The 12,444-nt window shown below is 54.2% G+C and overlaps 1 protein-coding gene across 2 annotated transcripts in view; it reads left to right on the top strand.

Moving 5' to 3' along the window:
- The window catches only part of NUP188 (nucleoporin 188), a 46,871-nt gene extending 35,123 nt beyond the window's left edge, over positions 1-11,748 (top strand). Inside the window, exons 26-44 of one of the 2 annotated variants that reach the window (XM_074331140.2) lie at positions 688-894; positions 1,014-1,183; positions 1,864-1,933; positions 2,360-2,427; positions 2,857-3,052; positions 4,711-4,788; positions 5,104-5,189; positions 5,454-5,599; positions 5,897-6,078; positions 7,786-7,986; positions 8,155-8,247; positions 8,658-8,816; positions 9,107-9,244; positions 9,847-9,921; positions 10,003-10,233; positions 10,344-10,475; positions 10,762-10,835; positions 10,954-11,083; positions 11,171-11,748. In XM_074331140.2, the coding sequence (XP_074187241.1) occupies positions 688-894; positions 1,014-1,183; positions 1,864-1,933; positions 2,360-2,427; positions 2,857-3,052; positions 4,711-4,788; positions 5,104-5,189; positions 5,454-5,599; positions 5,897-6,078; positions 7,786-7,986; positions 8,155-8,247; positions 8,658-8,816; positions 9,107-9,244; positions 9,847-9,921; positions 10,003-10,233; positions 10,344-10,475; positions 10,762-10,835; positions 10,954-11,083; positions 11,171-11,347 (2,613 nt within the window). In that variant the 3' untranslated portion in view covers positions 11,348-11,748. Of the gene's footprint in view, positions 1-687; positions 895-1,013; positions 1,184-1,863; positions 1,934-2,359; positions 2,428-2,856; positions 3,053-4,710; positions 4,789-5,103; positions 5,190-5,453; positions 5,600-5,896; positions 6,079-7,782; positions 7,987-8,154; positions 8,248-8,657; positions 8,817-9,106; positions 9,245-9,846; positions 9,922-10,002; positions 10,234-10,343; positions 10,476-10,761; positions 10,836-10,953; positions 11,084-11,170 lie in introns of both variants that reach the window. The other variant, XM_088792962.1, reaches the window with a different exon arrangement.
- The last annotated feature ends 696 nt before the right edge of the window (positions 11,749-12,444 follow it).

Below are 12,444 nucleotides of genomic sequence, written 5' to 3'. Positions count from 1 at the left end.
GTGTGCGCTTTTGCTCTTTACAAAAGTAGAATTCCACTCTACATACTGTTTTTATGACTCACTTTCTTCATTTAACACCATATCTTGCAGTCTTTCCATGCGGGCACATTTGGAGCTACTTCATTATCTCTAATGCTTGCATGGCGTGCCGTATAAAGGATGCGTCCTAATGTGTCTCTCTCACTGTGACATTAATAAGCAGTGCGGTACTGAACGTTGTTACCCACAGAACTCTGTAAACTTTTGTTTACAGTTCCTAAAAATGAGATAGATGTCAGTGAGCGTTTAAATTTGTATTAGACATTTCCAAATTGTCCTCCAAAAAGGCTTGTAACAGTTCATACTCCTAACACGAAGTCTTGTATCCTTGCCACAAGGGCTTCATCAGTTTTTTAATCTTTGCTAATCTAGTAGGCAAATCAGTATTATCTTGGTTTTTACTTTGCATATATTTAACCACGAGAGATGTTGCACATCTTTTGATGATGTTGATCATTGTTTCTCTTGTGAATTGTTGGGCATCTTGTGATATACTTTGGGGTGATGTCCCTTTTAACCCAGAGCTGTGTGTCTGGATGATTTTCCCTTTCTGCCCGTTTTCTGAGAGTTCTCCAGCACCCTCCTGCAGGAGCCCTTTGGTTTTTCTGGAAGTAGTGCTCTGAGCCTGTGTGTCCCGGTCTCCACCAGGTGGCCCCAATGTCAGTGTACGCCTGCCTGGGCAATGACGCGGCTGCTATTCGTGATGCCTTCCTGACTCGACTGCAGAGCAAGATTGAGGACATGCGCATCAAAGTCATGATCCTGGAGTTCCTCACCGTTGCAGTAGAGACTCAGCCAGGCCTCATTGAGCTGTTTCTGAATCTGGAGGTGAAGGATGGCAGTGATGGTTCCAAGGTGAGCCTGCACCGGGGATGAAGCTGGGAGATGGCTCCGTCGGAGGTGGGTGCTGGGCCCTGCTCGTGCGCTTGCTGGCAGCGGCCACGGCTCTGAACTCTCGCCTGACCCTCGTGCAGGAATTCAGCCTTGGGGTGTGGAGCTGCCTCCATGCGGTGCTGGACCTGATTGATTCCCAGCAGCAGGACCGCTACTGGTGCCCGCCCCTTCTGCATCGTGCGGCCATTGCCTTCCTACATGCGCTGTGGCAGGACCGGCGGGACAGTGCCATGCTGGTCCTCAGAACCAAGTAAGTCTGACTCCTCCAGAGCGTGTGTCCTTGTCTGTGAGGTGGGGGTAACAGGAGTTTCTCGAGGTTTGTTGTGACAGATCACTGAGCATCTGCACAAAAGATGCTTAGTAGTGCCTCGGTAGGCGAGCGCGGGTTTCCCTCCGCTGTTCTCTTTTTAATGCTACCACCAGCAGGGTCATCTTTACTCCTAGGTAAAGATGTGTTCTCTGTATAGTTCCCACCTTTTGTGTTCGTGCTTTCTGCCAACCCCAGCCCATTGTTTTGAGAAACAGTAGATTTAGATGAATGTGGCTTGATCAAGTCGTGCAACCGAATGAAACAACCTATTGTCTTGAACCCTGTTTGCACAAAGGGAAGGAACTTCAAAAAGGCTAACCAGGGGAGTCTTGCCTCCTTTCCCTCCTCACTCTTCCTTAGGGGGCTGTTGGAAATGAACAGTGGAGTGAACCATGAGAGTTTTTATTGGTCAACTCTACAACTTACAATTGTGTTTCTTAAGAGGAAAACATAATTTTATCTGTGGAACCCTTTACATTTCTGTAGGAGCAAGTGACCTTTGAGACACATGGCAGGATTGGGACTGGTAAACTATGGTGAAGTAGCCACCAAAGAGAGGTGGAGAAGGGAGAAAGGACCGTGTGAGAGAAAGTGATTTACAACATGTATTTTCTTTTTAGACCCAAGTTTTGGGAGAATTTAACCAGTCCACTATTTGGAACCCTTTCTCCTCCCTCAGAAACATCTGAGGTAAGCCATGGTGGAGGGGGCACAGAGACCGAAATCCTTGGGAGGAAAGGCTGGGCTGTGAGACTGATAGAAAGGTAGCTGTAGAAAACGGAGGTAGCTGTAGAAAACGGTACCTCCCCTCATTAAACAACCAGAATGCTGTCTTCACTCGAAACTTCTTTCTCAGAGAAATGCTTGCTTCCTCTCCCTGTGATGCTTTGGGAAGGAAAGTGGCATGTCACGCTCTGTGTTGATGGCTCCATGGTCTTCTCCACACACTCAGAGACATGTGGAACTGACGCTTCTGCCCTTGCAAGTCAGGTGCCCACTCACATTTGATAGGGAATGTGCTTTCTTGTTTCCTGAGTGTCGGGTCCCTTTCTGCGGGGACACCAGGGAAGAGGTTCTCCTCATGATCGGTGTCTGCTCTGCTCTCCCCCTCCACAGCCCAGCATCCTGGAGACCTGTGCCCTAATCATGAAGATAATCTGCTTGGAGATATACTATGTAGTTAAGTGAGTCCTTTCCCTTTTTGAGATTTTACTTAAGTGTGTGGGGGAGGGAGAGGCCATGGTGGCCTACCACTGGGTGTGTGGCTGTACGAGCCGAGGCAGAGGAGAGAGCTGGTTTGGGGCCATTTATGGAGGGCCACTGAGCTGAGTCCCTGGCCAGTCCATTGATGGCATTTATGATTGTCAGAAAGAGTTATTATGAAGCCAACTCCATGTGCTTGGGATTTCATGGAGGAGGAGTCCTGGAAATGGCGTCAGCCTAACCCGTTATGTTGAGCGAGAAGTCTGAGCCCCACACTTTGGAGGGATCGGCGCCGTCTGCCTTTAAGCCCATGTGAGGTTGCTTTCTCTGCCTCAGCAAGGGTCTGTGCCCATCACATTCCCATCTGCTTTCAACCTAACGGTAGGTTTTGTTTTTTCTTGTCACCCTAGGGGCTCACTAGACCAGTCATTAAAAGATACACTTAAGAAATTTTCCAGTGAGAAACGCTTTGCCTACTGGTCAGGGTATGTCAAGTCCTTGGCAGTCCACACGGCCGACACAGAGGGCAGCAGCTGCACCTCCGTGGTAGAATATCAGATGCTGGTCTCCGCCTGGAGGATGCTTCTCATCATCGCCACCAGCCACGTAAGAACCTCCTGGGGCGAGTTTTCACTTTGGTTTCCTAGCAACAGTGTGCTGGGGTACCTATCGGATACAGCGCCTTGGGATGAAGCATGAATCAGGGTTTTTCCCTGAGAGCTAAAAAAATGTAATACGTTCTGTGTCAAAAGATGGGGGCTAACCTGGGGTATTTGAGGGTGCAGGTCCAACAGGAGATCCTTAAGTAAAGTGCAGAGAAGTAAATTGAAATCCCTTCAGACATTCCTAAAAGCCTCCTGTGGCTACCTTACCAGCCTTGGCTAAGTCCCGGGGCTCCTCCCTTCATCTGCCTCGCGTGCACATGTATTACTGCCTTCTCACGCCGTGTACCCTGTGGACGCTGGGTACATATTTGTTGACTAGTCAGCAGGTAGCTGTAACAGCTGCTGCAGCACCCTCTCTAGAGAGCAGTTTGTTTTCACTCGTTCTAGAAACTGCATTTCCTGGTCTTAGAAAAAGAACAGAGGCCATTAGCACCACACTGTGTGTCTACTGAGAGTTGGTTTTTAGAAAGAGAGCTAACATTTGAGAGGAGTTTGTATTTTTTTCTAGGCATTTTTTTGTGGCTTCACACCATCATGCTGTGTAGGAAGGACTTGGTGTTGAATTGTTCTACCCTGGGGGATCCAGATTAATATCTTGATCTCATTAATAATGTCAGCTTGATGGATGCCCCTTGTGCCAAGCGTACTCTTACATCTTCTGTGACTTGTCTCCTCGGGCCAGACTGCCTTGGTCTTGGAGCTTTGCTGTGGCGCAGCAGTTATAGAGCCCTGAGAATGCGGACACTCCAAAGGCTCAGCCGTCTTTGGGGAATGATTGATTTCCCCCAGGAATAACCTGGGTATCACCTGCCTTTTAGGCCCTAGCTAGGCAGTAGTTCCTGAATTGTTCTTGAAAATCTAACCAACCCCCCTAGGAAGTCCAGGATATTGATCATTCATTCCTTTAACAGATATTAATGGAATGCTTACCATGTGCCAGGCTATAGCAGTGAACAAGGCAGATCAGGTCTTTGATCTCGTAGAGAGGGAGGCAAATTGTCAACAAACTCACAAAGAAATAAATATGGTTTCTGATTGTGGTAATTCACTATGAAGGAAATAATCAGGCTGCTATGGTAGCAAATGCTAAAGTAGGGCAGGAGTAGTCAGGGAGGCCCTATCTGAGGAGGTGATGTCCAAACTGAGACCTGAATATGTGAAAGTGTCTCCCAGGTGCAGAGCCTGGAGGCAAGAGTGCAAGGGTCCAGAAGTGGAAAAGAACTTGGTATGTTCAAGGAGGAGGGAGGAGGCCAGTAGGGCTACCATTGAGAGCACAGTGGGTGTCATACCAGTCATTTGGAGCAGGTCCTGTGGGGCCGCCAGGCCTTGCTGAGGAGTTTGTGTTTCCAGTGTCCTGGGAAGCCTTTGAAGGGTCTAAGCAAAGGAAGGGCATCATCAGAAGGAGGTGAACTTGGACTTGATTTTGACCATATCTAAGAAAAAGAAACAGACAAAGAAACAGCAGGGCCCTCAAGCCCCTTTGTAATCAGGGAGACAGTGACTTATCAATGACTAATTGCCTGACAGAGGAGCTCATGTTTCTTGGCTTCTGATGTCTGAGAAACGTTCCCGCTGGCATTCTTTTCTGTTCCTTTGCAGGCAGAGATAATGCACCTGACCGACTCTGCAGTGCGTCGCCAGCTCTTTCTCGATGTGCTTGATGGGACCAAAGCGTTAGTAAGTGTGTCTGGGAGGTTTCATGCTCCTCCTCGGGAGAAGGTTTCTGAAATCAAGTAGCTCAGTAGTCTGCGGTTGCACAAGTGGTCAGGCCATAGGGCTCAGTCAGTCCGGGACGCCTGAGGCTGCACTGGGGAGGCAGAGGTCTGCTGTTGCTGTGCCAGCCCCAGGCCTCTCCCTGTGTCCCACCCCTGTTAGCTCACTGCTGGGAAACAAAGGCAGGAGACAAAAGGTACCCTGTGCATAGAGCCGGCATCCTGTGGCTGTACCTGCTCAGGAAACCTGACTGCTAACTGGTCTGCTGTCCTACCTTAGCTCCTAGTCCCGGCCTCAGGGACCTGCCTCCGCCTGGGTTCCATGCTGTGTACTCTGCTGGTTATCCTCCTGCGGCAGTGGAAGAGGTGAGTGCCGTGCCAGGAGAGGCGGCCTGCGGCCGGGCTGCCTCACTGGGGCCCGCTCAATCCTCTTTCCTGACCCTTTGCCTTCCTGAAGGGGAGAAAAATGGGTGTGAGATGGGCTAGCTTTCCATCATGGAACAGGACTGGCGGAGCAAACAGGATGCTTGGCCGACTGCCCAGTGGGCATCCTGAGATGGCACAGTGACACGTTGTGGCCTTTCTGTGAGCTGTGTTCTCCTCTTCCTCTCCACTCCATGTTATTTCTAGAGAGTTAGGTCCTGTGGATGAGATCCTCGGACCCTTGACAGAGATCCTGGAGGGCGTGCTGCAGGCAGACCAGCACCTCATGGAGAAGACCAAGGCCAAGGTGTTTTCTGCTTTCATCACCGCACTGCAGATGAAGGAGATGAGAGGTGAGGGCGGGGTGGGGGTGGGGCCGGGGCTGGTGGGCGGGGTAGGAAAGCGGCCCCGCCTCTGCTGGCAGCCAGAGCCCAACACTCCCCACGTGGGGGTGGAGTTCTCCGTCTTAGAACTCTGGTCTTTAGGAAAACTCCTTTTCTTCCCACTTGTTTCTCCTCCCCTCCCAGGGGATAGAGACTGTGCCTCTTGGCAGCATGCTGTGTTCCCAGCTGCCTGCCTGGGAAGCAAACCCTGGTGTGCAGTGAGAGGTGGCATGGTGACTATGACCTTGTGCCCTGTCTGCTCTGCAGTGAGTGACATCCCCCAGTACTCGCAGCTGGTGCTGAATGTCTGTGAAACCCTCCAAGAAGAGGTGATTGCGCTCTTCGACCAGACCCGCCACAGTCTGGCATCAGGCAATGCCACAGAGGACAAGGACAGCATGGAGACCGACGACTGCTCACGGCCCCGGCACAAGGACCAGCGTGATGGGGTGAGGGCGCGCCCTGGGAAGCTGTCTGTGCTTCCACCTGCGTCCAGCAAACAGGAGCTGCCTGCCTGCCTGCTGTGTGCCAGGCCCTAGGGCTGCTTAGTGACCAAGAGAGTTCACAGCCTGGTGGAGAAACTTAGTAATATCAGACTAAATTTCAAAGAAGCACTGGCATGGCATGTGGCCAGTCCTGCCGGGGAGAGATTCCTGGGGACGTCCAACCTGGGGTTCTCACCTAATCCAGTGACTCCCGAGAAAGTGCCCTTTCCGCAGTGACCTGAGCAGGCTGGTGTGAGCAAAGGTGCAGTGAGCTCTGCAGAGCCAGGGGCTAGAGGATGGGCAGCCTTGTCAGGGTGTTTGATTGGGGTCCTAGGAAACGATTTAAGGCTTTTAAGCAGGGAGAGAAATGACCAGATTTGTACTTTAGAAAGATCACTCTGGATACAGTATAGAACGGTGCTTTTCAAACTGTGAGTCATGACCTGTTACTCAGTCTTGAGATGAGCTCATTTGGTTACAACCAGCATTTTTTTTTTTTTCTTTTAAATTATTTACTTTATTATTATTATTTTTTTTTTTTTTAAGTCAAGCTGTTGTCCTTTCAGTCTTAGTTGTGTGGAGGGTGCTGTTCAGCTTCAAGTTGTTGTCCTTTCAGTCTTAGTTGTGGAGGGCGCAGCTCAGCTCCAGGTCCAGTTGCCATTGCTAGTTGCAGGGGGCACAGCCCACCATCCCTTGCGGGAGTCGAACCGGCAACCTTGTGGTTCAGAGGACACGCTCCAACCAACTGAGCCATCCGGGAGCTCAGCGGTAGCTCAGTTCAAAGTGCCGTGTTCAATTTTAGTTGCAGGGGGCACTGCCCACCATCCCTTGCGGGAGTCGAGGAATTGAACTGGCAACCTTGTGGTTGAGAGCCCGCGCTCCAACCAACAACTGAGCCATCCGGGAGGCAGCTCAGCTCAAGGTGCTGTGTTCAATCTTAGTTGCAGGGGCAGAGCCCACCATCCCTTGCGGGACTCGAGGAATTGAACTGGCAACCTTGTGGTTGAGAGCCCACTGGCCCATGTGGGAATTGAACCGGCAGCCTTCGGAGTTAGGAGCACGGAGCTCTAACCGCCTGAGCCACCGGGCTGGCCCCACAACCAGCATTTTTAAAAAATGAAGAAGAAAATATTAAAATGTCCGCTTTATAGCACGTGAGGGGGGGTACTGTTCAATGAAAATAGGTGTATACTGGGGCACAGTGTGACGGTGCTTATTCCTGTGGGACGTGGTCAGAAATGTCTGAAAAGCCACCGGTATAAAGAATTGATTAGGGAGGATCCAGAGAGGACGAAGAAGCGCAGCTTAGGAGGTCACTGCCTAGTGCACCCTGACGCCACGCAGTGACAGAGTCCGGGGAAGTGACCGATGTGGGACCGGAAGCAGCACTGATGCCGCTGATGGCAGTTTGGGTGACGGGGGAGGGAAGAGTCAAAGGTAGTCCTGTCGGGGGCTCATGAGTGTGGATGCAGTTGCCAGTCCCTGCCTGAGGTGGCCTGGGAGGCAGAGCAGGCCTGTGAGACCCCGGTTCTGGTCTCGTCCAGCTCACTTGTCGTGTATATGTGTGACCAAGGGAGGCCTCGGGCAGCCAGGCTCAGGGCTGGCTGGTCTCCGTCTCCTCCCGCTCCGCTTCCTTCCCTCATACCCATCTTTGCCCCTGGGCCCCAGCAGGTGTGTGTCCTCGGGCTGCACCTGGCCAAGGAGCTGTGTGAGGTGGATGAGGACGGTGACTCATGGCTGCAGGTGACCCGCAGGCTCCCCATCCTGCCGACCCTCTTCACCACCCTGGAGGTGAGCCTCCGCCTGAAGCAGAACCTGCATTTCACCGAGGCAGCATTGCACCTACTCCTCACCCTGGCTCGCACCCAGCAGGTAGGCGGCAAGCCCAGGGCAGGAAGGAGCCTCCTCACGTGTGCTGGGCAGGTTCTGGCACTGCCTGCGATTCTCCCAGAAGCTCTGGTCTAGCCTGAGAGCTCCACCTGCCACAGGTGGGTGTCTGCACGGCGAGGTTCCATCTCATTCCATGTCTGTCCCGCCCAGGGAGCCACAGCAGTGGCTGGAGCCGGCGTCACCCAGAGCGTTTGTTTGCCCCTCCTGAGTGTGTACCAGCTCAGCAGCAATGGGACGGTGCAGGTGAGTGCCAGGGGCCTGTCAGACTGCACCTCCAGTGGAAAAGGGCGCCCCCGCCCCACTTGGCCCGGAAGTTGCTCTCTTTAGTGGCTGGTGTACTGCATGGATGGTACGGAATCCCTGCACCCTCCCCTACTCTCGCCCCCCCCACCCCACCCGCCCCATGACCTCCAGTAAGAGAAGCGCACACGGCTAGTTAGTGGCAGACCTGAGTCTAGAACCCAGGATTCTTGTATCTGCCTAGTGCTCTTCCCTTGTGGTCTTGCTGGTCCCCAGGTGAGACCACGCCCATTCCAGGAGGTTCCTCCTCCCAGCAGCCAGCCGGCCTTAGCTGCTGTGCTGCCGGAGGCCCTGCTGTTCCCGTCAGCCAGTTCCCGGCCCCATGTCCTAATTTTGTCTGCTGGTTGTCTTAGACACCTAGCACCTCTCGGAAGTCCCTGGATGCCCCCTCGTGGCCGGGGGTCTACCGCCTGTCCATGTCCTTGATGGAGCGGCTCCTCAAAACTCTGCGCTACAACTTCCTGACCGAGGCCCTGGACTTTGTGGGTGTTCACCAGGAGCGGACCTTACAGGTGAGGGGCTGCCAGCATCATAGCGGGGGGCCTGGGCCATTCGGGGCTGGAGGCTCCGTTGCTGAGTGGGCTCGGGGCCTCCATTTCTGAGGTGCTCTAAGGGCTGCCGGCTGACTGGCCAACCTGTGCAGCTGCTCTGCTGCGTGAGGGGATCAGCTCAGACAGAACCTCTTAGTCGTAACGCCAAACCCCTGCTGTACTGCCATCTGTGTTTGTGGGCCCAGAACCTGTCCTCCCTGCAGGCGTGTCAGGTCCCTGCGTCACCCCATCCTTGCCTTCTCTGCTCCCAGTGCCTCAACGCCGTGAGGACGGTGCAGAGCCTGGCGTGCCTGGAGGAGGCGGACCACACCGTGGGCTTCATTCTGCAGCTCTCCAGCTTCATGAAGGAGTGGCACTTCCACCTGCCTCAGCTCATGCGGGACGTCCAGGTGGGGCCTCAGACGTGGTGTCTTGGAGGGGTCTGGGGAAGTGCTTGGGGACAGCGCACTGGCTGCTCTCTCGGGCACCTCCAGTGAATTGCAGCCCACCCTTGGAACGTGGGCTTTTTGCTCGGAGCACCGTGTTTGGTTTCATGTTGCTTCCTCTGGAGCTAAATGTTCCCTCCTCAGCATAGGGCAGCCATGCAGGTTAAGAGCCTGGGCTTTATTGTTCAGGTCTTGGTCTGCTTCTCTTAGGAACAGGCCTGGAGCTGGGAACCAGCAGAGAACTGGGCAGGGAAGGAACACAGGCGTCTGTCTCTGCTGGAGTGTGACCTTAGCCAGGTCATGTCCCCTTCTCTAAGCCTTTTTCTTCTTCTGTAAGATGGGGAAATACCCTCCCCGTTTGTTTCCTGAGGACTTACTGTGCCAGGCCTTGAGTTAGGTCCCGGGAAGCTGTCCAGGCCTCTGTTGCCCCACAGTGCAGAGTTAGCATACTTAGCGGTTGGAAGAGTTTCAGCTGGAGAACGTGGGGGGGTGAACGTGGGCACCTGCTCGCGAGTCCAAGAAGCTGCCGCCAAAAGAAGCCCTCGTCTTTCCTGTGTTTGCCCCAGGTAAACCTGGGCTACCTGTGCCAGGCCTGCGCCTCCCTGCTGCACAGCCGCGCGATGCTCCAGCACTGCTTACAGGTAAAGCCCCGCCCGCCACGGCTGCCTGGACTGCGCGCCCTGCTTCCTGTGTGCCACCTCCCTTTCTTGTCTCCCCTCCAGAACAAAAATGGGGATGGCATCCCCTCAGCCGTCGCCCCCCGAGTTCAGCGGCCTCCCACAGCTGGGGCCCCCTCCTGCTCCTCGTCCTCCAAGCAGCCCACTGCTGACACAGAGGCTTCGGAGCAGCGAGCCCTGCACATGGTCCAGTACGGCCTCCTGAAGATCCTCAGCAGGACCTTGGCGGCCCTGCGCCACTTCACCCCCGACGTCTGCCAGATCCTGCTGGACCAGGTACCAGCACCACCTGCGCTGCGCCACCAGCCTCCCCGCAGTGAGCCATGAGGCTCGGCTGCTGCCTGGGGCCCTGGCTGGCCCTGCAATGCCCTTGTCTTGCCTTGCAGTCCTTGGACCTTGCTGAATACAACTTCCTGTTTGCCCTGAGCTTCACTACGCCCACCTTTGACTCTGAAGTGGCTCCCTCCTTTGGGACCCTTCTGGCCACAGTGAACGTGGCCCTAAACATGCTCGGAGAGGTAAGCTGGCCGCTGTCTGGCCTCCTCCACCCAAGTCTTCTTCCAGTTCACCCCTTACTAACCGTGACCTTGGACACAATTACCTAGCCTTTCTTTCGTGAAAGAGCCTGTTTCTCTTTCACAAAAGCACTATGGTAGAGATGACCTCTGTTGAGAACAACTGTGAGGATTAAATGAGGTAACTAATAAAATTGCTTAGTGCAGGACCTGCCAGGTAGGAAGCTCTCGGTGAGTCGGAGCTGTCACTGTTACCTGATTTTTTGACCCCTTGTTTCTCTTTCTCCAGCTGGACAAGAAAAAGGAGCCCCTCACCCAGGCTGTGGGGCTCAGCACACAGGCAGAAGGGACCAGAACACTGAAGTAAGAAAGCTCTCCTGGGGTTGGGGCAGTCACGGGCCGGCTCTGCTCTTGGCTCACAGCCGACCTGGCACCTGCCAGCTTGGCCCTCTGCAACAGTGCCAACCTTACTCCGTCCCAGGTCCCTCCTGATGTTTACCATGGAGAACTGCTTCTACCTGCTCATCTCCCAGGCAATGCGCTACCTTAGGGACCCGGCTGTGCACCCCCGGGACAAACAGCGGATGAAGCAGGAGCTCAGCTCCGAGTTGGTATGGAGGGATCAGGGCCCAGCCTGGAGGGGGCAGCGCCCGAGGGTGGGGGGTGCTGGGCCTCATCAGCCTTTTTCTCTCCCATAGAGCACGCTGCTCTCCAGCCTCTCACGCTACTTCCGCAGGGGCGCCCCCAGCTCCCCTGCTGCTGGTGTCCTCCCCTCGCCTCAGGGCAAGTCCACTTCTCTCTCCAAGGCCAGCTCCGAGAGTCAGGAGCCTCTGATCCAGCTAGTGCAGGCCTTTGTCCGGCACGTGCAAAGATAGGGCAGCGGCATGCCGCTCGCCTGCCCCTCTCCACCAGCCTGCACAGCCCTGCCGGCGCCGCCTGGGACTGAGCAGCTGCCGTCCCCCTCAGCATAGCCATGACTCCAGCCACCCACCGACACACTGGCATTATTTTTGTAATAGAGCAAGGTCAGCCTCAGGGGTGCGGAGCCACAAGTCTGCTGTGCTCAGCGCCCCTCAACGTGCCCCCGAGGTGTATTCCTTTCCTTCGAGCATTCCCCAGAGCACTTGACCCCGGCCCAGGGGAGAGGTGGGAGCCAGTGTCACGTGCAGCCAGGAGTGTGCACGGGTTTGAAAGTGTTTTCCATGCTCTGTTCTTGCAGTTTTTTGGTAATACTGTGGTCTATTTATACAAATATTAAAATACTGTTTATAGACAAGTGTGTGATGTGTGCCTTCAAAGCCCAGGAATGACTAGCCAGCCAGCTCAGCGCATGGAACAGTCTTCCTCCGCCCGGGGCCTGGGAGTGGAGCAGTTTGGGGAAGGCGGAATGTTTGATGGTTGACTCAGTAACATCCCTCCATTAATGTTCACAGGTGCGTGTGCTGGGTGGACACTCAGCTTTTCCCTTCCTTGGCCTCCCCCACCCCTGCCCCACACATACCCACTTGCCAGCTGGCTGAGCTTATCAGTGGGTGTAGCCTTTGGTGAAGCTGGGCTGTTTCCCATTTATAGCTGTGCCCCTGCCTTCCTCTACTTCTCCCCCTCCCTGCCTCTCAGAAGCCCCGGCCGTCCTTTGGCCTCCTTAGAACTTAGTTTTAAGGGCCTGGGCATAAGGGCCTTAATTTAAAACCTGGTTTGTAGCCCAAACCCACCACTTGAAGTTTCTAGAATCAGACTTGCCTGGGCTAACGTCCCTGTGGCCACTTGCCAGTTATGGTGCCTGGAGGGGGTGACCTGATCTCCCCTCATCTGTGAGGACATGAGAATATACATGAATGTGCTTCACTCAATGCCGGGCCAAGGAAACAGGCAATAGTGTTTACTAGAGCTTAAACCATCACGCAACTTGTACAGTCCACACCACTGTGCCCCAATTTAGGAAAGCTTTCCTTGGGAATAAAATGTCCACTAT

Source organism: Rhinolophus sinicus, chromosome 16, assembly GCF_057876585.1.
Source record: "Rhinolophus sinicus isolate RSI-liver-muscle chromosome 16, RSI-T2T, whole genome shotgun sequence".
Lineage (NCBI taxonomy): Eukaryota > Metazoa > Chordata > Mammalia > Chiroptera > Rhinolophidae > Rhinolophus > Rhinolophus sinicus.
Note: the sequence above shows the minus strand (reverse complement) of the source record. Positions and strands in the feature narration are given on the sequence as shown.